Raw genomic sequence first — 25,317 nt, 5'->3', positions numbered from 1 at the left:
CATTTTGGATAGAGCAAGGGAGGGCTATAACCACTGGCAAATTTTTTTTCCGTCCATCTGTTCCCAATTGGGGAGATTTGCCTTCACTTCTTGTTCCATAAACAAAACAGAGAAGTGAGTCGAAATCCCTCCAACCCTGCGGTGTCCTCAGGGCAGGCTCAGACTGGCCATAGGGCACTCCGGGCATATGCCCGGTGGGCCAGGTCTCATATGAAGAATGGCCTGTTGATGACTGGGCCGCACAGAGGGAGGTAAGCGGTGGCCGCAGTCTGGACAGGGTTAGTACAGACCGCAGTTGCCGCTTTCCTCCTGCTATGTGACCACACCTACAGCAGGGCTGGCGCCAGAAAACTGGGAGGTGCAGAAGAGGACACCTACTTCCCAGGCCAGCCGTTGGAAATACACTGCACGAGACAACGGCGGGCTCTCTCCTAACCATGACAGCTGCACAGGGAAGGAAGGTGAGCGCAGTGTGTTACAGCCACACATCCCACTCTGTAGCGGTGTGCGTGTGTGTGGTGGATTGGGCTGTCTCTCTGCTATATGGGGATGTCCCTTTGCTGAAGGTAGGACTGTGTAGGAGAGGCAGAGAGTAAAAAGGGGCACTCTGATTAGAGAAAAAAGGGGGGACATAACTGCAAGGAGCACTGTGATTGCTAGGGGGTCTTCACTGTAATCAATACAGTGCCATTTTACAGTTCAGCCCTCTTATATCACAGTGCCTCTTTACATTACATTGGAGGACCAACTCCGTGAATATCCAGTCACCAACCGCACCCACAAACACCCATCCCATTCTTACGCCCCCCCACAGTCCCTTGGCTGCTCAGTTTAACCACCTCCCGCCCGCCAAATAGTCCAATGACGGGCGCAAAGTGGTTCTCTCGTTCTGGGAGGACGTCCTATGACGTCCTCCCATTCTCAGCGCGGCAATCGGCAGTGTGCTGTGTTCCTCGGACACAGCGGATCACCGATCTACGGAAAGAGCCGAAGATGTCGGCTCGGTCATGTGATCAGCTGAGTCCAATCATAGCTGATCACATGTAAACAGGGAAATGCCGGTTATCGGCATTTCTCTCCTCTCGAGCTGTCACGCTCAGAGCTCGAGAGGAGAGCCGGTAATCGGCAGTCCACGGAGGGGACATGTACACTGATCATCAGGGCACTGATGATCAGTGTGCCCTGATGATCAGTGTGGCACCAGAAGTGCCACATATCAGTGTCCATCAGTGCCAGCTGCCAGTGCTGAACAGTGCCACATCAATGCCACATATCAGTGCCTACCAGTGCACATCAATGCCACATATCAGTGCCCATCTGAGCTGCCTTTCATTACCGCCCATCAGTGCCAGTCAGTGCCGCCCATCAGTGCCATATATCAGTGCCGCCCATCAGTGCCACCCATCAGTGCTGCCTTTCAGTGCCCATCAGTGATGCGTGTCAATGCCCATCAGTGCCACCTACCAGTGCCTCCTCATCAGTGCCACCTATCAGTGTCCATCAGTGCAGCCTATCAGTGCATATCAGTGAAGGAGAAAAATCACTTATTTACAAAATTTTATAACAAAAACTAAGAAAAAACTTTTTTTTTCAAAATTTTCAGTAGTTTTTGGTTTAAGAAAAAATAAAAAACCCTGAGGTGATTAAATATCACCAAAATAAAGCGGTCACAAAAAAAAATGCTAAAAATGTCATATGGGTACAGTGTTGCATGACCACGCAACTATCATTCAATGTGCAACAGCGCTGAAAGCTGGAAATTGGCCTGGGCAGGAAGGGGGTATAAGTGCCCTGTAGGCGAGGGGTTAAATCCCTGCGGTTTTCTCTCCTCTCTGTGCAGGGATGACAGTACTGGCTACATGTTCACAGTGCTGACCATTCAGGAAAAATATATATATCTAAAAACAGAAAAAAAAATTAAAGTGATTGTAAACCCTTCCATATATCCAGTGAAGTGATTGGCCTCAGGTGATGCACAGAGATTAAACAAATCCTCCTACATAAGTTGTACCTGTATATCTGCAGTCTCCTTTTATCTACATCCATTCAAAGTTCTGAAATTTATAAAGCTTGTTTGAAAGTTCAGAAAACAGGTGGTGGAGAGCTGAAGTTACTCTCTGCAGAGCTCAGTGGGGAGAGCTCTGAGAGCTTATTTTAGGAAAGAGAAACACCCACTTCACACAACACACAGGAACAGAGCTAAGGCAGCAGACAGAAATGACACTTAGTGCTCTGGATTGAGACAAGTACACACTATAGAGGGACATGCTTTGTTCGTATTTCATGTCTGAGGTTTACAACCACTTTGTCATTTATATTTTTTAAAAAAATGATATACAGTGCCTTGATTCATATTTATACCCCTTGAGATTTTCCACATTTTGTCATGTTATAACCAAAAACGTAAATGTATTTTATTGCGATTTTATGTGACCGACCAACACAAAGTGGCACATAATTTTGAAGTGGAAGGAAAATGATAAAATTGTTTAAACATTTTTTTACAACTGAATATCTGAAAAGTGTGGCGTGCATTTGTATTCAGCCCCCTTTACTCTGATACCCCTAACTAAAATCTAGTGGAATCAATTGCCTTCAGAAGTCACCTAACTAGTACACAGAGTCCATCTGTGTGTAATTTCATCTCAGTGTAAATACAGCTGTTCTGTGAAGCCCTCAGGAAGTGTGTTAAGAGAACATAAGTGAACAAACGGCATCATGAAGGCCGAGGAATACAGCAGACAGGTCAGGGATAAAGTTGTGGAAAAGTTTAAAGCGGGTTTGGTTATAAAAAAAATATCCCGAGCTTTGAACATCTCATGGAGCACTGTCCAATCCATCATCCGAAAATGGAAAGAGTATGGCACAACTGCAAACCTACCAAGACATGGCCGTCCACCTAAACTGACAGGCTGGGCAAGGAGGACATTAATCAGAGAAGCAGCCAAGAGGCCCATGGGAACTGGAGGAGCTGCAGAGATCCACAACTCAGGTGGGAGAATCTGTCCACAGACAACTATTAGTCGTGAACTTCACAAATCTGACCTTTATGGAAGAGTGTCAAGAAGAAAGCCATTGTTGAAAGCCACAAGAAGTCCCGTTTGTGAGAAGCCATGTGGGGGACCCAGCAAACAAGTGGAAGAAGGTGCTCTGGTCAGAGGAGACCAAAATTGAACCTTTTGGCCTAAAAGCTAGCGGTGCACCGAAATGAAAATTCAAAATGCACTTGGCTGGAAACCGAAAAGCGCAGTTTTAAAAATTCATATATATTTTTTGGGAAAAAAAACATGGACTAAAAAAAACCAAACAAAAAAAACAAACATATAACCCAATTTTTTTATAAAATATGAAAGAGGATGTTACGGCAAGTAAATAGATACCAAACATCACACTTTGAAATTGCGCACGCTGGTGGAATGGCGTGAAACTGTGGTACTTAAAAACCTCCATGGGTGATGCTTTAAAAATTTCTACAGGTTAGTAGTGTAAAGTTACAGAGGAGGTCTAGTGTGAGAATTATTGCTCTTGCTCTGACGTTCGTGGCGATACCTCACGTGTGTGTTTTGAACACCATTTACGTATGTGGGCATGGCCTACGTATGCGTTCACCACTACGTGGCGAGCACGGGGGGCACTTTAAATTTTTTTTAAAAATGTATATGTTTTTTTTTGCACTGTCCCTTTAAAAAAAAATGTAATCGCTTTTATTAAAAACAATGGAGAACCACCTGCGCTACCCTGAATAAACGAATGTCCTAGGAATGGGTTGCCACTGACACCTGGCTATACACCTGGATAGAATACGGATCAAAAATGTAACAAAAATGGTGCTGCACTCCCACACTTATTTTGTACAAATTATAAAATTAAAGTGAAATTTCAAATAAACCCCTAATGTTCCTGATCAAGTCACGTGATTAGTGATGCAACGCGTCGGACGAGAAACGGAGACATGGTGACATCACTTCCGGCGCAATCGCCTTTTTGATACATTCATAGGAATACACCCGGGAGTTCCTATGAGGATCTGTGAGCAATTTTTTTAATTAACACGTGAGTGAGCGTTTATAGTATTTTAATACACTAATAAATGAAACAAAATCACACGATGGAAGGAAGGATTCTTCTTGTTTTACAAACACCGATGAGGAAGCCAAGTTGCAATTAGATCATATGAAAACCACCCGGATATCAGGATCCTTGATACTTGTAAGTTCTGAAGGGGGATACCACCACTGTTTGTGATACCGAATTTGACGTGAAGGATTGAGCGGTTGGCTGCTCTTAATAGCACAAACGCGTTTTGACCCTGTGGGGTGGCTTCATGAAGGGGAGGGGACAATCTTACTAGAGAAGGATCCCACCTTTTTTTGACCTGCCATATTTATGTTTATTGCTGGAGTTTTCTAAATCCAGCCATATTGAAGATTACACACGTGGACGATTATTTTTGTTTATTTATAACTGGTGGCACGTGTTTTGTGGACTTTTTTTTACAAATTGATTCAAATTACAGTCAGGTCCATAAATATTAGGACATGGACACAATTTTAACATTTTTGGCTCTATACACCACCACAATGGATTTGAAATGAAACGAACAAGATGTGCTTTAACTGCAGACTGTCAGCTTTAATTTGAGGGTATTTACATCCAAATCAAGTGAACGGTGTAGGAATTACAACAGTTTGCATATGTGCCTCCCACTTGTTAAGGGACCAAAAGTAATGGGACAGAATAATCATAAATCAAACTTTCACTTTTTAATACTTGGTTACAAATCCTTTGCAGTCAATTACAGCCTGCAGTCTGGAACGCATAGACATCACCAGACGTTGGGTTTCATCCCTGGTGATGCTCTGCCAGGCCTCTACTGCAACTGTCTTCAGTTCCTGCTTGTTCTTGGGGCATTTTCCCTTCAGTTTTGTCTTCAGCAAGTGAAATGCATGCTCAATCGGATTCAGGTCAGGTGATTGACTTGGCCATTGCATAACATTCCACTTCTTTCCCTTAAACTCTTTGGTTGCTTGGTTGACCTGAATCCAATGGAGAATCTTCGGCAAGACCTGAAAATTGCTGTTCCCAGACGCTCTCCATCCAGTCTGACAGAGCTTGAGCTATTCTGCAAAGAAGAATGGGCAGAAATGTCCCTCTAGATGTGCAAAGCTGGGAGAGACGTCCCCAAAAAGACTTGCAGCTGTAATTGCAGCCAAAGGGAGTCCTACAAAGTACTGACTCCGGGGGGCTGAATACAAATGCTGCCACACTTTTCACATAATTTGTAAAAAAATTTTGGAAACCATTTCTCATTTTGCTTCCACTTCACAATTATGTGCCACTTTGTGTTGGTCTATCACATCAAATCCCAATAAAATACATTGAAGTTTTTGGTTGTAACCTGACATGGGGAACATTCCAAGGGGTATGAATACTTTATCAAGGCACTGTACATATAGGATAGCCAACAAGCCCATCACCCCCCTGGACGGGATATGGAGACAGTCAGAGAGCGCCCCTGGCTGGGTGAACACACACATGACACTCTCTCGGCTCCTCACACACCACCTGAGGTATTCTGGTCACACTGGGACTTGTAGTCCCACACAAGCCATGTCCAGCCACACCTCCCTCCCCCCATAATATCACCCTGTCCCCTCCCTCTCACCCCATCTCCTCTCCGCGGTGTGAAGAATCCTCAGTCCGCCCTCCTGTGTCCGACTCCGCACGGCCCCCACCAATGACCTGACCAGCCTCCTGCAGCCGAGTCTCAAGGAGGCCGCCATCTTCCCTCCCCGCCCGCAGGACCCTGACCGGGGCTGCCCCGCCTACTTCCTGAACAGATTTATCCCACCACAAGGGCTGTCCGGAGCTGTACCACTAAAAACAGCGTCACCTCACCACACACTAACACTCACTATCACACCCAATGTGTCATAAAAACAGTCTTTATCGCCGTAGCTAAAAATACTGAATATAGGAGGTACAGCCCTGTGAGGAAGGAGAATAGCTTCACTGAGGCACTATAAGTCCCAGGAGACATGACCAAGAACTCGCTGGGCTTTGTAGTTCCAACAGCTGAGTGGTACAGATTGACTACGGGTGACATCGGCTGCCATTTTTTTGGAGACCACTTCTAAGTTTTTGAAGATGAAGTCACCGCAAAGATGGCGGCCAAAGTGGAGACAATTTTATACAACTACTACAATGGTTGAATACTATCTCTGGGATGAATTGGCAATGACACATAATCAGGCTGTCTAGCTATCTACAGTTGTGCTCACAAATTTGCATCCTGACATTTTGGCATTGTTACTGAAAATATGACTGATCGCGCCAAAAATATTTACAGCACGGTCGGCAGGTTTTTGGAGGGCACCTATGGACGTCATCCCAGAACCACACCTGGGGCGTGCACTGTGATCCTGCACAGCTGGTCACGTGTCTAGGTAAAGGGCCAATCAGAGCCGCCTTTTACCATGTGGTCAGCTGTGTGCAATCACAATGTAAATAGGAAATGCCAGTTATCAGCAGCCCTCTCCTTACATGCTGCCAGCTGGTGAGCGGCTTTTCTCAAAGAGGACATCTACACTGATCATCCGTGTAGCCCTATCAGTACTGCCTATCAATGCCCATGAGTGCTGCCTATTAGTGCCGCATATCTGTGCAGCCTCATCAGTGCCTCTTTATCAGTGCCGCATATCTGTGCAGCCTCATCAGTTCCGCATATCTGTGAAGTCTCATCAGTGCCTCTTTATCAGTGCTGCATATCTGTGCAGCCTCATCAGTGCCTCTTTATCATTGTAGCCTCATCAGTGCTTCTTTATCAGTGTCCATCAGTGCAGCCACATCAGTGCCTCTTTATCAGTGCCACATATCTGTGCAGCCTCATCAGTGCTTCTTTATCAGTGCCACTTTATCAGTGCACTCTCATCAGTGCCCATCAGTGCAGCCTCATCAGTGCCTCTTTATCAGTGCCCATCAGTGAAGCCTCATCAGTGCCTCTTTATCAGTGCAGCAGCCTCATCAGTGCCCATCAGTGCAGCCTCATCAGTGTCTCTTTATCATAGCAGCCTCATCAGTGCCTCTTTATCATTGCAGCCTCATCAGTGCTTCTTTATCAGTGCCCATCAGTGCAGCCTCATCAGTGCCTCTTTATCAGTGCACTCTCATCAGTGCCCATCAGTGCCTCTTTATCAGTGCCCATCAATGAAGCCTCATCAGTGCCTCTTTATCAGTGCAGCAGCCTCATCAGTGCCTCTTTATCAGTGCAGCCTCATCAGTGCCTCTTTATCAGTGCAGCCTCATCAGTGCCCATCAGTGCAGCCTCATCAGTGTCTCTTTATCATAGCAGCCTCATCAGTGCCTCTTTATCAGTGCAGCAGCCTCATCAGTGCCTCTTTATCAGTGCAGCCTCATCAGTGCCCATCAGTGCAGCCTCATCAGTGCCTCTTTATCAGTGCAGCCTCATCAGTGCCCATCAGTGCAGCCTCATCAGTGTCTCTTTATCATAGCAGCCTCATCAGTGCCTCTTTATCAGTGCAGCAGCCTCATCAGTGCCTCTTTATCAGTGCAGCCTCATCAGTGCCCATCAGTGCAGCCTCATCAGTGCCTCTTTATCAGTGCAGCCTCATCAGTGCCCATCAGTGCAGCCTCATCAGTGTCTCTTTATCATAGCAGCCTCATCAGTGCCTCTTTATCAGTGCAGCCTCATCAGCGCACATCAGAAAAGGAGAAAATTCACTTATTTCCAAAACTTTAAAACAGAAACAAAGAAAACTTTTTTTTTTTTAATTTTTGGTCTTTTTTTCCTCTGTTTAGCAAAAAATAAAAAAAAACAATGGTGACCAAATACTACGAAAAGAAAGCTCTATTTGTCTAAAAACAGTGATAAAAATTTAGTTAAGGTGCAGCGTTGCATGACCGCGCAATTGTCATTCAAAGTGCCATAACATTGAGGCTCCATGCACACTGGGGGGATGTTTTAATAACGCTGGTAACAGCTGTGTAAAGTCACCTTAAAAACATAAGTTTTCAGTGTTTTTGTATTTCGCATTTGCGTTTGTTAGCGTTTTTTAGGTTTTTTTAACAAAAAAAGTCCAAAAACGCTGGTTTGCCGCGTTTTTCAGCGTTATAGCGTTTTTACAGCTAAAAAACTCCTCTAGAAATCCACTAGTCCTGGGTTTTTTTTTCCAGCCAAAAAACATTGATTCCAGTCTACGTGTGTATGAACACATAGAATAACATGCCGGGGATGGACACATAGGATAACATGCCAGGGATGGACACATAGGATAACACGCCGGGGATGGACACATAGGATAACATGCCGGGGATGGACACACAGGATAACATGCCGGGGATGGACACATAGGATAACATGCCGGGGATGGACACATAGGATAACATGCCGGGGATGGACACATAGGATAACACGTCGGGGATGGACACATAGGATAACACGCCGGGGATGGACACATAGGATAACATGCCGGGGATGGACACATAGGATAACACGCCGGGGATGGACACACAGGATAACATGCCGGGGATGGACACATAGATAACACGCCGGGGATGGACACATAGGATAACATGCCGTGGATGGACACATAGGATAACACGCCGGGGATGGACACATAGGATAACATGCCGGGGATGGACACATAGGATAACATGCCGGGGATGGACACACAGGATAACATGCCGGGGATGGACACATAGGATAACATGCCGGGGATGGACACATAGGAGAACATGCCGGGGATGGACACATAGGATAACATGCCGGGGATGGACACATAGGATAACATGCCGGGGATGGACACATAGGATAACATGCCGGGGATGGACACATAGGATAACATGCCGGGGATGGACACATAGGATAACACGCCGGGGATGGACACATAGGATAACACGCCGGGGATGGACACATAGGATAACATGCTGGGGGGTTTACTGGTTGCAGAAAAAAAATGTCAAAAGCCAAAAACAGCCGCTGTAAAAACATCCAGTGTGCATGAGGACCGAAAGCTGAAAATTGGCCTGGGCAGGAAGGGGGTAAAAGTGCCCGGTAGGCAATTGGTTAAGGATAGTGATGACAGGAAGCCATTTATTATCACACAGTTGTTTGGCTGCTTCTTAAATCATAATGATAACAGAAATCACCCAAATGGCCGGGATCAAAAGTTTCCATTCCCTGGCCTTGGTACAGACACACAAGGCGACACACCTGGGATAAAATGGCAATTAAAGGTTAATGTTCCACATCTGGGGCTTTATAAACTACAATTAGTGTCTGTATATAAATAGTGAGTTTGTTAGCTCACACATGGATGCACTGAGCAGGCTAGATATTGAGCCATGGGGAGCAGAAAAGGTAATTGAACTTTATATTATAGAAAAATATAAAAAGATATCCAAAGAGGAAAATTCTGGGATCTCTTAATACCAAGCCAAGGTCAGGTAGACCAAGAAAGATTGCAGCCACAACTGCCAGAAGAATTGTTCAGGATACAAAGAAAAACCCACAGATACCACAGGAGAAATATAGGCTGCTCTAGAAAAAGACGGTGTGGTTGTCTCAAAGACCACAATACTACGATACTTGAACAAGAATGACCTGCATGGTCGAGCTGCCAGAAAAAAGCCTTTACTGCACGAATGCCACAAAATACCCCGCTTACAATATGCCTGACAACACCTTGACACGCCTCATTGGGATTTTTTGTGGCATTGGCTCAGTAAAGGCTTCTTTCTGGTAACTCCCCCCTCTATTGTACAGCGCTGAGCAAACCCTTTGGCGCTATATAAACTCGATATAATAATAATAACTCGACTATGCAGCTAATTTTTGTTCAAGTATCATTGTGTTCCTTGAAACAACTACACCGTCATTTTCTAGAGCAGCCTGTATTTCTCCTGAGGTTATCTGTGGGGTTTTTTTTTTATGCAGAACAATTTTTCTGACAGTTGTGGCTGCAATCTTTCTTGGTCTACCTGACCTTGGCTTGGTATCAACAGATCCCCAAACTTTCCACTTCTAATAAGTGATTGAACAGGACTGATTGGCATATTCAAGGCTTTGGATATCTTTTTATATCCTTTTCCATCTTTGTAAAGTTCCATTACCTTGTTAGGCAGGTCTTCTGACAGTTCTTTTCTGCTCCCCATGGCTCAGTATGTAGCCTGCTCAGTGTATTCACGTGAGAGCTAACAAACTCTGTGACTGTGTATACACTGACACTAATTGCAATTTTAAAAGCCACAGATGTGGGTCATTAACCTTCAATTGCCATTTTATCCTGTGTGTGTCACCTTGTGTGTCTGTACTGAGGCCAAACATTCCGGGGGATGGAAACTTTTGATCCGGGCTATTTGGGTGATTTCTGTTATCATTATGATTTAAAAAGGAGCCAAACAACTGTGTGATAATAAATGGCTTCATATGATTACTATCCTCACATAACAGACAAGTTTTTTTGGCATGATCAGTCACATTTTCAATATAAATGCCAAAATTTCACGATTCCTGCCAGGGGATGCAAACTTTTGAGCAAAACTCTATTTATCGATCTTTTTTTTTTTTTTTAAATTATTATTTTTAATCTATATATCTATCTTATTTTTTTAATCTATCTTTATTAAGCGCTTCCCGACTGCCCTATAGCAGAAATACTGCTACAGGGCAGCAGGGGTGCATTTCCGGGTAGGGGGTGCACGCCCTACCCGCGCCGCCATTCGTGGCCGCGGCTGTCAGTCACCAGGCTCCGGCCAGTAATTACTTGCTGGCGCCCGGTGATTTCCGACGATCACCGACGGGGAAGAAGACTGTTTTGATTACTAACAGTCCTCCTCTCTGTCAGCTCGGGCACACTGCTCTGGATGGCTGTGCTCAGCACAGCCATCCAGAGCAGTGTGCTTAGAGTGAAACACACACACCGCTCCATAGTAAAACACTCCTTGCACATAGTTGACCCTTTGATTGCCCCTCGTGTTAACCCCTTCCTGCCCAGTGCCATTAGTACAGTGTCAGTGCTTTGTTTTAGCACTAATCACTGCATTGGTGTCACTGGGGATGTCAGTGACACCAAGCAAGCCCTCCCCCCCAGTGTCAGAATGTCCACCGCAGTCCCGCTATAAGTCGCTGACCATTACTAGTAAAAATGAAAAAAAAAATTCCAGTATCTATACCACCATTTGTAAATCCTATAACTTTCATGTAAACCAATTAATTTACACGTATTGGGATTTTTTTCTAGCAAAGACATGGAGCAAAATACACTTTGGCCTAAATTTTTGACGAAATTTGATTTTTAAAATTTTTTTACTGGACATGTTTATTAGCAAAAAGTCAAAATTATTGTTTTTTTTCTCAAAATTCTCAAATTCTGAAAATATGGTGATAAAAAACTCCACAGGCGATCAAATACGAAAGAAAGGTCAATTTGTGGGAAATAAAGGATGTCAATTCATCTGGGTGCAGCGTTGCATTGCCACGCAATTGTCAGTTAAAGTAATGCAGCGCTGTAACGCAAAAAATGGCCTGGTCAGGAAGGGGGGGGGAAATCCTCAGGAGGACGAGGGGTTAACCTTTAATTGCCATTTTAACCCATGTGTGTCACCTTGTGTGTCTATACCAATACCAATCATTCCAGGGGATGGACATTTTTGATCCGGGTCATTTGGGCAATTTCTGTTATCATTATGATTTTTAAAGGAGCCAAACAACTATGTGATAATAAATGGCTTCATATCATCACTATCCTTAATTAACAGACACTTTTTTTTGGCATGGTCAGTCACATTTTCAATTTCAATGCCAAAATGTCACAATTTCTGCCAGGGAATGCAAACTTTTGAGTACATCTCTCTCTCTCTCCCCTCTCCTTTTTTTTCCCCTATTATTATTTTTATTCTATATATCTTATTTTTTTTATCTGTTTTTTTATCATTATTATTATGTCATAATTTCAATATCAGTTCCAAAATTTCACAATTTCTGCCAGGGGATGCAAACTTTTGAGCACAACGCTATCTTTTTTTATTATTATTATTATTATTATTATTATAAAAACCTGTTTGGGTGAACAGCCATTTTCTTGGAGACCACTTTCCATTATATCTTATGAAGCAGGCGCAGCAAAAATGGCAGCACAAGCAGAGACAGTTTCCTAATAGAGTTCTTTTTATCTGCTTTTTAAACTGGACTACAGACGTTTGAGTGTTTTTTTATGTCATCATTGTGCTGCTCAGTCCTTCCGTGAGGAGAGGGGTTTGGCTGCAGACTGGAGCTCCACACTAGACAGGAAACCACTCAAAGGGTTTTTTTTTTAAATCAACTTTAATGTAACAAACAACCAATAGACACAACTTGAGTAAGTGGAGGTCACATGTTTCCTGTCACATCTGCATTTCCTGTCACATGTCTTCTGTTTAGCGTGGAGCTCCAGTAGCTCCAGTCTGTAGCCAGATACGTTATCTAGCTGGCCACTTTCTTTTTCTTTTCATTTACTGAGCCAGGGCTTTGCAGAAACACTGTAGTCACACAGAGCGGACAGCTAGCGAACCGCGAGGAGATATTTTTGGTAGGTTTCATAATTTCTGTCCTTAAACTGGAACGTTATGCTCTCAATCAACATGAACTATTTTGAATCCTTATGCTGCTACTATTAGTAAATAGATAGGAAAGTATATCGTATTTACTTGTAAACCTTTTTTTTTTTCCATTTCTTCAGTTACTTCTTGGTTTCTATGCCTAGGCAAATGATGTCACACATCCCAGGAGTCTTCAGGGGTGGAGGAGCTAAGCACACCCTCCTGCCTGCATGCCTGAGCTAAGGGCAGATGGATTGCAGATTCCAGAACGTAAATTCATCTGCCCTTACATAAGATGGCCGCAGCCAGAAATGCTAGTGGGGTGTTTTTCAAAGTGATTTCTCAGCAAAATAAAGCATGGAGATATGGATAGATGGGTAAATGGATGGATGGGGGGGTTTGCTTTGAAAATTAAGAATGAGTTAGTGGTTTTGGTTTGTGCTGCTCAGATGAAGTGTAGTTCTGCTTTTAAAGTATAACTAAAGGCAAAACATTTTTTTTTCAGTTTTGGATAGAGTGGAGATGGACAAGAACACAGGTCAGGTTTTTATTGCTGCCTGTGATCCCAGTACCCTAGGTTCACATCTACGTGTTTTCTGCAGCAGTGTGCGTTTTGCAGAAATGCAGTGCAGTCCATTTAACATGATTTCCTATGGGACAGGTTCACACCTGTGCGTTTTTCACCCGGTGCGTTATATGGAAAGGGTCAGGGACTTTTTTGAATGCAAAAAGTAGAGTTTTTGTTTCTACAGACGTTAATGGAAACATTGCAGAAAAACATGTATTGCGTTTTTGATGCGTTTTGCATTTTAAATCTGCTTAGCAACAAGAAAAAAAAAAGCATCAAAAATGCAACGCAAAATGCAATGCAGAAATGGCTCAAACGCAAACTGCATAGGTGTGAACCTAGAGTGAGGGAGATTCACCCTCTCTATTTGTCCTGTTTTATCATTAGAAGCAAAAGCAAAGAAAACCTAAAATTTTGGGCTGTCCCCAGAAAAGTAAGAGAGGGAAAATATTTCAGTTGGGACCAGGGTCGGACTGACCATTTGGAAACTCGGGCACTGCCCGAGGGCCCGGGGTCAGTAGGGGGCCCCATGAGATGCCCCTGGTACCTTTTTCATAGGCTTTTTTGAGTGTGGACAAGGACACAGGGGCCCCATGATACCCTATTGCCCGGGGGCCCCATGAGTTGTCAGTCCGCCCGATCGGGACACTAGTTCTGGTGACCTGGGGGTCCCCAAGGAATTCCCTTAATTTGCAGGGATTTCCTCTCACTTCTTTTTTGGCTATGGGACAGGAAGTGAAGGGAAATCTCCCCAATGGGACACAGATGGTGAAAAAAAAAAATCTGATAGGGTCTATAACCCTCCATCACTCTATCCAAAATGAAAGTAAAAAGTTTTGCCTATAGTTCAACTTTTTTAACTTTGTAAACTGGATTTGCTGTCTTTAATGTTGAGGTTCCTTGTCTTCTTTGTCTAAAAGCAATTGTTTACCATGTAACTGTTTACATTTGTGGTGATCATGGAAGTTCATGTTTATGTTGGAGGAATGCAATACCTGTTTCAAAGAGCAGTTTCATTGTCCTTTTTGTCCCACCTTCATGCCAACTAACAGGGCCAAGACTGAGCCACACATGGATATCCACGTAAAAAGAGTTTTACGGTTCAAAGGTATGTTGGCATTAAACCTACATGTTTTTGAAAATCATATATATTCTTGTATTTATATTGGGGTTGCACCTTTACTGGCGAGTACAAGTACTGATACTTTTGGTCAAGAACTCGCTGATACCGAGTACCGATTGATATCTTTGCAGTGCAATTTGAGCCCATACAAAAGGAATGGGCTCAAATCACACTGCAAAAAAATGCGGTGCGATTCCTGTCCGAATTGCATGCGGTTTCCCGCACTGCTCCTGTGTCATAATGACTTTGAGCCTGAGGTCACACAGGAGTGGTGCAGGAAACCTCCCTGCATGACTGGTTCCACAAGCAAAGATTTGACTCCCGATCTGACTGCGGACGTCAGCGGCTTAGGCTCTTTCGGCCTCTCCCACGGCTTTGTTGCCCCTATCTCCAGTGGCTCTCTTCCCCCAGCCTCTAGCGGTTTGAACCATCCACTGGAACCCATCCGCCCAAATCCTGCTGTACAAGATCCCCCGCTGTCAGACACCATTAAGCCGTTTCACCTGTCTGGGGATTTAAAATCCCTGCGGCTGTGGCTCCTCTTCTCGCAGTGCTGACAGTATGGGCTAAATGGTTTCTGATTGGTCAGCACCATCACATGGACGGTGCTGACCAATGTCCTTCTGCTCAGGGTTTAGCACATTGCTTGTGGACTTTTGTTTGTGTTTTGGTCCCTACCCACAGGTTTCTGTCTTATTATAGGGGATAGTAAGGTCGTTTTTGAAGTTAAAGTCTAAAAATGTGCACACTGAGAAAGTTGTATAAATTGGTTATATTTTAATTGCAGTTTATTAATATTTTATTTCTCTTACAGACAAAACCTTAGGCCGGTGCAGGCTACCATGCCGGCTGGTGGGACATTATCACTGCCACCTCTGTAAAAGAACAGTTATACGCAGGGTGGATATGGAAAAACATTTATTGTCATGTGAAGTTTCTGCAGTGCTGAAACAACCATCTCCTGCACCCTCTCCAGTGCTGATCCCATCATCCACTGCACCCCGTCCAGTCCTGATCCCATCATCCACTGCACCTCCTCCAGTGCTGATTCCATCATCCACTGCACCCCGTCCAGTCCTGATCTCATCATCCACTGCACCTCGTCCAGTGCTGATCCAATCATCCACTGCACCCAGTCCAGTGCTGATCCCATCATCCACTGCACCCTCTCGAGTGCTGATCCCATCATCCACTGCACACCGTTCAGTGTTGATCCCATCATCTACTGCACCCCGTTCAGTACTGATCCCATCATCTATTGCACCCCGTTCAGTACTGATCCCATCATCTATTGCACCCCGTTCAGTACTGATCCCATCATCCACTGCACCCTCTCAAGCGCTGATCCCATCATCCACTGCACCCTCTCAAGCGCTGATCCCATCATCCACTGCACCCTCTCCAGCGCTGATCCCATCATCCACTGCACGCTCTCCAGCGCTGATCCCATCATCCACTGCACGCTCTCCAGCGCTGATCCCATCATCCACTGCACGCTCTCCAGCGTTGATCCCATCATCCACTGCACGCTCTTCAGTGCTGAAACCACCACCTGCTGCATCCCGTCCACTGTCAAGACCACTGTCCTTCACATCTGTGGTAGAACACACATATGCACTGCCATCTGTGCCGGCTACACCCAAAGTAAATATTTATTTACCAATCTTTTAACTATTTGATCCTGAATGGTCTTGATCTTGTATGTGCTTATTATAGGTGACATTTTGGTTAATCTTGTGATGTAGTTCTCCTTTTTATATCCTCTGTTACTTTGTACGAGGGGAGCTCAAGTCAAACCAGGACTTTTGAGTTCATATAATAAAAGACCAATTTCAAGGAATGGAAACTGCATACTCCCCTGCTACATTTACACATTTGTCCCAGCATTTTACTAATGTCTGGAAAGCTTCAGCATAGAAAGATATGTCAGTACACCTGAACCATCCTAGGACAGCCGGCTTCACTTCGCCATCATTTTGTTCACCGTTCCCACAAAGATTCATCTCTTGTGCAATTTCACGACAGGTTATCTGTCGATTAGCCAGGATCAGGCGTTCCACTTGCTGATTGTTCACAGGAATGACTGCTGTGGGCTGGGAACCACCACGGCCATCATCACTGAAAGGCATACAGCCATCTTTGAAACATTTACACCATTTAAATGTCTTACTGCGGCTGAGTGTGTCCTCACCGTACTGTGCTTGAAGTCTTCTGTAGACATCCACGGGTTTTACACCTTCATTCACAAGAAATTTTATCACTAGATGCTCTTCCATGCACACACTGACACTGTTGTCTACCATCTTGATTAATGGTCTCTGGACTGGTCCGTGACATGTGCTCCACCTATCAGTAATAGGACACGCTTGCCACTTACTACTGCATGTAGTACCACCACGCTAGCATTCCTTTTTATACCTCTAAAATGAAAAGTCCTGGTTTGACTTGAATGCCCCTCGTATATTTGGATGAATTAGGATGTATGTTCCTTTTGTACTTTTGTCCTTTACTGTTGATAATAATTAATAATAGTAATTAAAATTATTGATAATTAAAACAAAATAATCTAAATAACCTCATTTCTGAGCCAGTGCTCAACTAACATAACACATATACCACAAGTATGAAGTTAAAATAAAGTTTAGAGATAACAGTGTATATATATATATATATAACAGTAGCCTATCGTTGCTTCTGCTTGCAGTGCAAAAGGTTAGGGTTATCAGTTAGAATGGTTTGTGAACGTGAGTTTAAATATTGTGAATTTAACCACTTGCCCTCCAGAGGATTTACCCCCCCCCCCCTTCCTGACCAGGCCATTTTTTTGAGATACGGCGCTGCGTTATTTTAGCTATTCCCACAAATAGAGCTTTCTTTCAGTGGTATTTGATCACTTGTGCGGTTTTTAATTTTTTGCGCTATAAACAAAAAAAAAAGACCGACAATTTTGAAAAAAAACAATATTTTTTATTTTTTGCTATAAAACATGCCCAGTAAAAAAAATTAATAAATTAAATTTCGTCATAAATTTAGGCCAAAATGTATTCTGCTCCATGTCTTTGCTAAAAAAAATCCCAATACGTGTAAATGAATTGCTTTATGTGAAAGTTATAGCATTTACAAATGGCGCTATATATACTGAAAATTAATTTTTTCTTTTATACTAGTAACGGCGGCGATCAGTGACTTATAGCGAGACTGTGGTGGGCATTTTGACACTGGGAGGAAACTGACTAATTGCCACTGACATCCCCAGTGACAGCAGTACAGTGATCAGTGCTAATAAAAAGCACTGATACTGTACGAATGATACTGGACAGGAAGGGGTTAACATCTGGGCAATCAAAGGGTTAACGCTGTGCTGTGTGTGTTTTACTAGGGAAACCTACACAGCAGCATGTTCTTGCTGGCAGGAGAGAGACCTGTGTTTTTTACACACAGGTCTCTCCTGTCAGTGTTACTCGGCAGTCGCCAGGTGCCAGCGGGGAATCTCTGCCTGGGACTCGGTGATTGACATCCCCTACCTGAAAATACAAATAACATGCATATATTTGTGATTTTGCGCAGCTCTGCTCCAGTAATTCTACTATAGGGCGACGGGCAAATAGTAAAACAATAGATAATATATGAAAACTCATGATGGTAGAATTAATCTTGTGATTTCCAGAGATGATACATTAATAAAAGTTCCAGTATTTATTAAAATTGCACTTACCTTCAAAATAAAGGAAATTCGCTTTACAGATGAGAGATCGCGGCTTGTACTTCCTTTATCTGCCTCCGCTTACGTCCGACGCGTTGCATCACGTGACTTCAGGGGATTCCCTGATGAAGTCATGTGACACAACGCGTCGGATGTAAGTGGAAGCAGATAAAGGAAGTACAAGCCGCGATCTCTCATCTGTAAAGTGAATTTCTTTTATTTTGAATGAAAGTGCAATTTTAATAAATACTGAAAGTTTTACTAATCTACTACACTATATGAAACATATTCTCTTTTGGGTGAGGCAACTGTTATTCATTGAAATGGTGGATCTCTAAGGCTACCTTAAAGCGGAGTTCCACTCACACTGTCAAAAAAATAAGTCAGCAGCTACAAAAACTGTAGCTGCTGACTTTTAAAAAACAGCCACTCACCTGTCGCACGGTGTCCGACCCGCAGCCCGTTTCACCATTCGTCTGGTGTTCCAGGCGTCGGCATCTTCAGTGTGTGCACTCGGCTGTGACAGCTTGCGGCTTCACAGCCAGGTGCCCACTGCGCATGCGTGAGAAGCGCTGCGTTTCCTGAATGACCTGTCACATGTCCCAGAAGACTATGGGGAGGGAGGGTAGGAGGACAACTTCCGCTGCCGATCGCAGCGGACATGGGAGAAGGTACCTGTCAATTTCAGGTACCTGCTCCCCAAAGGTGCCAATCCTTATTTGGGAGTGGGGGATCAGTTTGTAAAGTGGAACTTCCCCTTTTGGGTGGAGCTCCACTTTAACATCTACCTTATGGGAGGAGGAGTGAATAGCAACTAGTGGCCAAAGGAGATAGTGATCAGCTGTGGAGATGTCTCATTAAACACACAGTTTTGCATTGGAGGTGAAAGTTCTGAGAGCTCAGAAGTGGCACTAATTAGTGCATGGAATTCACGCAAAGCACGGATTCTCTATCTATGGCACTGGATTATGTTACATTTGGAATCGTATGAACTTTATACCTACAGTATATGTTTTTGGAGCACTTTAATACCAGTTTCCTTTGATTGTGTAGTAATTGATGAACAGAGTGCATTATTAGATTATTAGAATTTATTTAGGCTTTATGGGCACTTTGTATTAAGTTTTTATTCACTTTGTTCCACCATGATGGATTGATTTTTATTTATGTCACATTTTATTTATTTTTATTTAAGTTGCATTGTGGAAACACAATAGATGATAGCAGCAGCATTCACAGTAGCAGTCACCTTTAATACAGCACTTAGCTCTGGTTATTATTATTAATATACAGTATTTATATAGCGCTAAAAGGTTTGCTCACACTGATGCGGTGTGGAATTCGCAGCGTTTTCTGTGCGAATTCCGCACCGTATCAGAATCGCACCCTGTTCATGCGAACCGCTGCGGGTGTATGTTAACAACACCCCGAAAGCAGTACACAAAACGTGGTGCGATGTGCAGAATCGGATCGCATAGGTGTGAATACCCATGCGATCGGATTCTAGTGCGCACCTAAAAAAAAAGGTCCTGCACCTTTGTGGTGCAGGTGCGGTGCGATTAGAGCCATACATAATGTATGGCTCCAATTGCACCGCACACAAATCGCATGTAATTTGCACAGGAATGCTGTGCGGTTCCTGTGCGAATCACATGCGATATACCGCACCGCATACATGTGAACCCAGCCTTATGCAGGCCATAGACGGCTCGTTTATCGGCCGATTTTTCATCCGAAAGAATAATCAGCCGATATTCACACCGTTAGTGGGGCGATGTCATCGGCCGATTTTCACGGTTCCTCCTCATTTCTTTTATTGGTCATGCTGAAATATTTATGAAAAACGGCCGATTTTTGTAATCATTGGTGGCAACAGAATGACCGATTTTTTTGTTTTTCATCCGATAAACAAACTGTCTATGGCCTGCAATAGTAGTCACTTATTTTAGTAACCCCTTCACTGCTGTCTGATCACTGCTTCCATGCAACAGTAATTGGCTGCAGACTGGAGCTCCACTCTAGACATGACATATGTGACCTCCACTGACTCCAGTTGTGTCTATTGCTTGTGTGTTACATTAAAGTTGATTTAAAAAAAAAAAAAAAAAAAAGCTTTGAGTGGAAGTCACATGTTTCCTGTTGAGAGTGGAGCTCCAGTCTACGAACACTTTGAATCACAGGAATAAAAGCCTCTTTAGCACCGCCTTACATTTTTCACATAATTAACCTCTTCACTGCTGCCTGATCACTGCTGGCATGCAACGGTATCCGGCTGCAGAGTGGATCTACTGGAGCTCCACTTTACACAGGAAATGTGTGTGGTCACGTGTTTCCTGAGAGTGGAGCTCCAGGCTGCAACCAGATAGCAGTGTGTCCATGAGGGTTGGTTAGGAGGTTGGCTCCTCCTTGTCTGTTGCAGCAGCTGACTTGTCTCTGTATAGGCACACTGTACAACACAGGGAAGCATAACATTAGGCACTGTACACATTGAGTACCTCTGTATAGCATATACAGGCCAGATATTTATATACAGAGAGAGGAAACAACTCCTGAGTCCAGCAAAGCACAGTCCAGGGAGCCATGTACTACTGCAATGGGGAGAACTGCAATCAGACTGACAGTGCTAAGGTATAGTGACCACTGAGTGCATCCTGGGGGGGATTACTATAGTCATTATTATTTCATATGATTACTACTGTCACTGTTATTTATTAAAATGATTGTTATTATGTTTTGGATTAAGTAAGGTGACTACGGTGATCTATTTTCAGGAGAAGGGACACCCGCGACACTTGATCCCAGAGCTGTGCCGGCAGTTCTATAATTTGGGATGGGTGACGGGGACCGGAGGTGGCATCAGCATGAAATACGGGTAAGATACCCTTCGGAATGACTGTTTGATGTGTGTACATTGATGCCTATGTTATGACGGAATGGGACAGGTTTGCATTTTAAACTAATCTGTTATTTTAGGTACTTATATAGCGCCGTCCATTTACGCAGCTTTTTACCCATATATATTGTACATTCACATCAGTCCCTAACCCTCGAGTGTACAATCTAAGGTCCCTAACTTACATTCATACACTTGGGCCAATTAACCTACCAGCATGTCTTTGGAGTGTGGGAGGAAACCAGAGTACCCGGAGGAAACCCACGCAGGCACAGAGAGAACATGTAAACTCCAGGCAGGTGATGCTGTGGTTGGGATTTGAACCAATGACCAGGGGCGGACTGACAACTCATGGGGCCCCCGGGCATTGGGGGATCATGGGGCCCCTGTGTCCTTGCCCAAACTCAAAAAAGCCTATGAAAAAGGTACCAGGGGCATCTCATGGGGCCCCCTACTGACCCCGGGCCCTCGGGCAGTGCCCGAGTTTCCAAATGGTCAGTCCGCCCCTGCCAATGACCCGAGTACTGCCAGGCGGAAGTGCTAACCATTCAGCCACTGTGCTATTATTTAGGCTTCTTAGTAGGGATGAGCTCAGGCGCGTTGTAATCCCAGTCCAAACCCACCTTAGCAAGCTCCTCTGTACTGAACCAATCAGGGTGGATACAAATCTGTTTTTTTTTTTTTTTTAGTTAACCCCTAGCCTACAGGGCACTTATACCCCCTTCCTGCCCAGGCCAATTTCCAGCTTTCAGCGCTATCACACTTTCAATGACAATTGCACGGTCATGCAACACTGCACCCATATGAAATTTTTATCATTTTTTTGTGAGAGATAGAGCTTTATTTTGGTGGTATTTAATCACCTCTGGGTTTTTATTTTTTCTTAAACCAAAAACCACTGAAATTTTTTTTAAAAAATGTTTTTTCTTAGTTTTTGTTATAAATCTATAAAATCACTGATGGGCACTGATAGGCGGCACTGACTGGCACTGATGGGCAGCACTGATAGGCAAAGACAAACAAACGAGCGCTCAAATCTTCATGCAGACTACAAGAAATTCAGAATGCCAAACGGAGAGGTGCTAGCCTTCAAAGATCGGGAAATCTGGACACTAGTGAACAAAAGCAGACAAGGGCGCACTGTCATCGTGCATTACCGTGGTACACCATGTATTTATTATATAGACAAATAGATGTATACTCACAAACCAACTGAAATTAAAAGCAGATTATGTGGTCCACAATGACAGTCAATACAATGCTGTGCCATTAATAGGGATAAGCTGACGCGTTTCGGGAGATGAACCCCCTTCCTCAGAGCTATGCCTGATAGGCAGCACTGACGGTCACTGATAGGCGGCACTGATGCACACTGATAGCTGGCACTGACTGGCATTGATAGGCGGCACTGACTGGCACTGATAGGTGGCACTGATTGGCAGCATTGATAGGTGGCACTGACTGGCACTGATGGGTGACACTGAAAGGCAGCTCAGATGGGCACTGATATGTGGCATTGATGTGCACTGGTAGGCACTGAAATGTGGCACTGATGGGCACTGGCAGGAGGCATTGCTGGGACTATACAGATCATCAGGGCACACTGATCATCAGTGCCCTGATGATCAGTGTACATGTCCCCTCCGGGGAATGCTGATTACCGGCTCTCCTCTCCTCTGTCAGCGTGACAGCTCGTGAGGAGAGAAATTCCGAAAACCGGCATTTTCCTGTTTACATGTGATCAGCTGTGATTGGACACAGCTGATCACATGACCGAACCGACATCTTCGGCTCTTTCACTGATCGGTGATCCGCTGTGTCCGAGAGACACAGCGCACCTGACAATCACCGCGCTGCACTCTCTCGGAGCCGCGCATGCGTGATTAGACGTCCATATGACGTCCTCCCAGAATGAGAGAACCCGCTTTGCGCCCATCATTGTACTATATAGCGGGCGGGAGGCGGTTAAAGAAATCTGATTTTTTTTTTTTTTAAATCGGGTTTTTTTTATTTTTATCAAATTTATTTTAATAAAATGCTTTTGGAGTAAAAATCTATCCAAAGATAGTTTTCTGTTTAAGATACATTATTAATTGAGTTTATTCAGCAAGAAATGGAGCTTAGTTATGTAGCATGAGGCTGTATATTCTGCAATATTTACATTTTTGGTAAACTCTAACAATGAATCCAAGCTCTGCAAGCGGAGATCACATGCGCAGCATTGATGCATTCACACAATATCACAGGAACCACGAGAAAAAACATGAAATGATAGAATTTGAGTCATTCTCCAGCTATGTGTGATGAACCTATTAACCTAAAATCAGTTCTGATATCGCCATTTTACTAACCGGACAGATTATTATTCTAAAAAGGAAACATTCATTTGGTTTGCAGATATTAAAGAGTCTAACTACCAGCAAGAATGAGTCGGATTCATTACATTTAAAGAGCACCTGTCATTTTAGATCCATCATGGCAGCGCCTGTTAGCGGGCATCCACTCACCTGCTGCCGCCACGTCCCTCACCTTGTTATGTCACTGCCACATCACCAGCCGTCTCATTACAGTGAATGGGACTGTCGGTGAGTCAACAGCGGGTCAGAGGAGGAGATGACAGCTGCTCTTTAAAAATTATGATTTAAATCGAGCCTTTTCATTAGTGATTTAAATCAAATCCACCCTGGAACCAATCATAAGCGACCTAGGCATTCCTTCTTTGTATGCGTGCGACTGTGGGGTGGGGAATGCCGCCTAACCCTAGGTTCACACCTAAATGTTTTCCGCAGCATTTTGCAGAAACGCACAGTAGTCCATTTAACATGATTTCTTTTTTTGTTTACAAATGGTTTTATTGTACATGAGTAGACAGTAAAACAACAGCACATTTTAAAAGTGATATTGTCAGCAAAAACAAGGCACGTTTGAAAAGTACAATACATAAAAGTATATTAACATAACAAAGAAGATAAGAAAAAAAGAGGAAGTTACGAGTGCATGAAGTACGCAAACGACCAAGTAGGTTAAGTGATACATCTGTCAACAGTATCATGTCATTAACATGATTTCTTAAGGGCCAGGTTCACATCTCCATGTTTTCACCCGCTGCATTTTTTGGGAAGGGTCAGGGACTTTTTTGAACACAAAAAGTTGCATTTTTGGTTCTATAGACTTCAATGGAAATGCTGCAGAAAAGCATGTAGTGCGTTTTTGCCGCTTTTTGATGCATGTTGCGTTTTAAATCTGCCTAGCAACAAGAAAAATGTTTAAAAATGGATTGAAAAAAAAAATAAAGATCAAAACCGCGGCAAAAACTCATCAAAAGCGCACATGCAAAAACACAATGCAAAACGCAATGCAGAAACAGCTCAAACGCAAACTGCATAGGTGTGAACCTAGCCTAGGATTGGCTGTTGGCTACAACAGCTTCGCAGCAGGGATTGCTGAGGTGGGTCCAGACGCCTGCGCTCATTAGTATTTTCCCCATATTTTGTGATTATATTATTATTATACAGGATTTATATAGCACCAACGGTTTGCTCAGTGCTTTACATTATAGTGGGAGAGAATACAGCAACAATACAGTTCAATACAAGAGGGAGTTGAGGGCCCTGATCCTTGGAGCTTACAATCTAGGAGGGAGGGGTGAATGGTACAATAGGTAATAACTGTGGGGGATGGAGTGGTTGGAAGAATAAAGGATTTCAGTATTAGCAGAGGGCGGGATAGGCTTCCCTGATAAGTTTTCAGTGATAGCCTAAAAGTAAGTAGAGTAGGCGATAGTCTGATAGATTGGGGTAGGGAGTTCCAGAGGATGGGTGACGCCCTGAAGAAGTCTTGGAGACGAGCATGGGAGGAGGAGATAAGAGAGCTGGAGAGTAGGAGGTCTTGCGAGGAGCGGAGTATACGGTTTGGGTGATGTTATATTAAAGTGAAGCTAAACCCAAGAACAGAAATGAAATATATTGTAGTTTACTTACCCCTGATTCACACTTATGCATTTTGTGATTGATGCATTTTGTTTTTTCTGTGCGTTTTGAATATGCACAATTTTTTTTTATGTGTTTTGCAATTTTTTTCTCCAATAGAAAAGTATTGAGTGTGACTTTGATGCAACTCTACACTTTCTGGCACTCAGCCCTTGTTCACACTTGTAGAACTTCTCTTGCAATTTGGCAGTTCCAATTCGCATGAAATGTTGCACCCTATTGTCGGTATGGAACCGTTCAAGTCGGTGGTACTCTGACTTTTCGGTGCTGCACTGATTTGAAAAAAATGTTCCTGCAATATTTTTTGCAATTTGAGGTGCGACTTGCATAGACATCTGTGTATGAAGTCGCACAAATTTCAGCCAAGTCGTACCTGAAATCACACTGACCTGCAGCTCTGAAATCGTGCAACTTCAAGTGAAGCCGCACGATCTCAAAGTTGGA

At 43.7% G+C, this 25,317-nt stretch overlaps 2 protein-coding genes across 3 annotated transcripts in view; one reads left to right on the top strand and one right to left on the bottom strand.

Moving 5' to 3' along the window:
* LOC149434529 (pyruvate dehydrogenase protein X component, mitochondrial-like) overlaps nt 1–5,823 on the bottom strand; it is a 137,710-nt gene extending 131,887 nt beyond the window's left edge. Inside the window, exon 1 of the mRNA XM_089663681.1 lies at nt 5,666–5,823. Coding sequence (XP_089519807.1) covers nt 5,666–5,783 — 118 coding nt within the window. The 5' untranslated portion in view covers nt 5,784–5,823. The remainder of the gene's footprint in view (nt 1–5,665) is intronic.
* Nucleotides 5,824–12,441: 6,618 nt separating this feature from the next.
* The window catches only part of APIP (APAF1 interacting protein), a 38,086-nt gene continuing 25,210 nt past the window's right edge, over nt 12,442–25,317 (top strand). Inside the window, exons 1-4 of one of the 2 annotated variants that reach the window (XM_089663677.1) lie at nt 12,442–12,587; nt 14,218–14,273; nt 15,103–15,932; nt 20,763–20,863. In XM_089663677.1, coding sequence (XP_089519803.1) covers nt 14,237–14,273; nt 15,103–15,932; nt 20,763–20,863 — 968 coding nt within the window. In that variant the 5' untranslated portion in view covers nt 12,442–12,587; nt 14,218–14,236. Of the gene's footprint in view, nt 12,588–14,217; nt 14,274–15,102; nt 15,933–20,345; nt 20,620–20,762; nt 20,864–25,317 lie in introns of those variants that run through there. The other variant, XM_089663678.1, reaches the window with a different exon arrangement.

This window comes from Staurois parvus, unplaced genomic scaffold, assembly GCF_062004578.1.
Source record: "Staurois parvus isolate SC_StPar_1 unplaced genomic scaffold, SC_StPar_1.0 ptg001746l, whole genome shotgun sequence".
NCBI lineage: Eukaryota > Metazoa > Chordata > Amphibia > Anura > Ranidae > Staurois > Staurois parvus.
The sequence above is the reverse complement of the archived record's forward strand: the minus strand, read 5'-3'. Positions and strand labels throughout refer to the sequence as shown.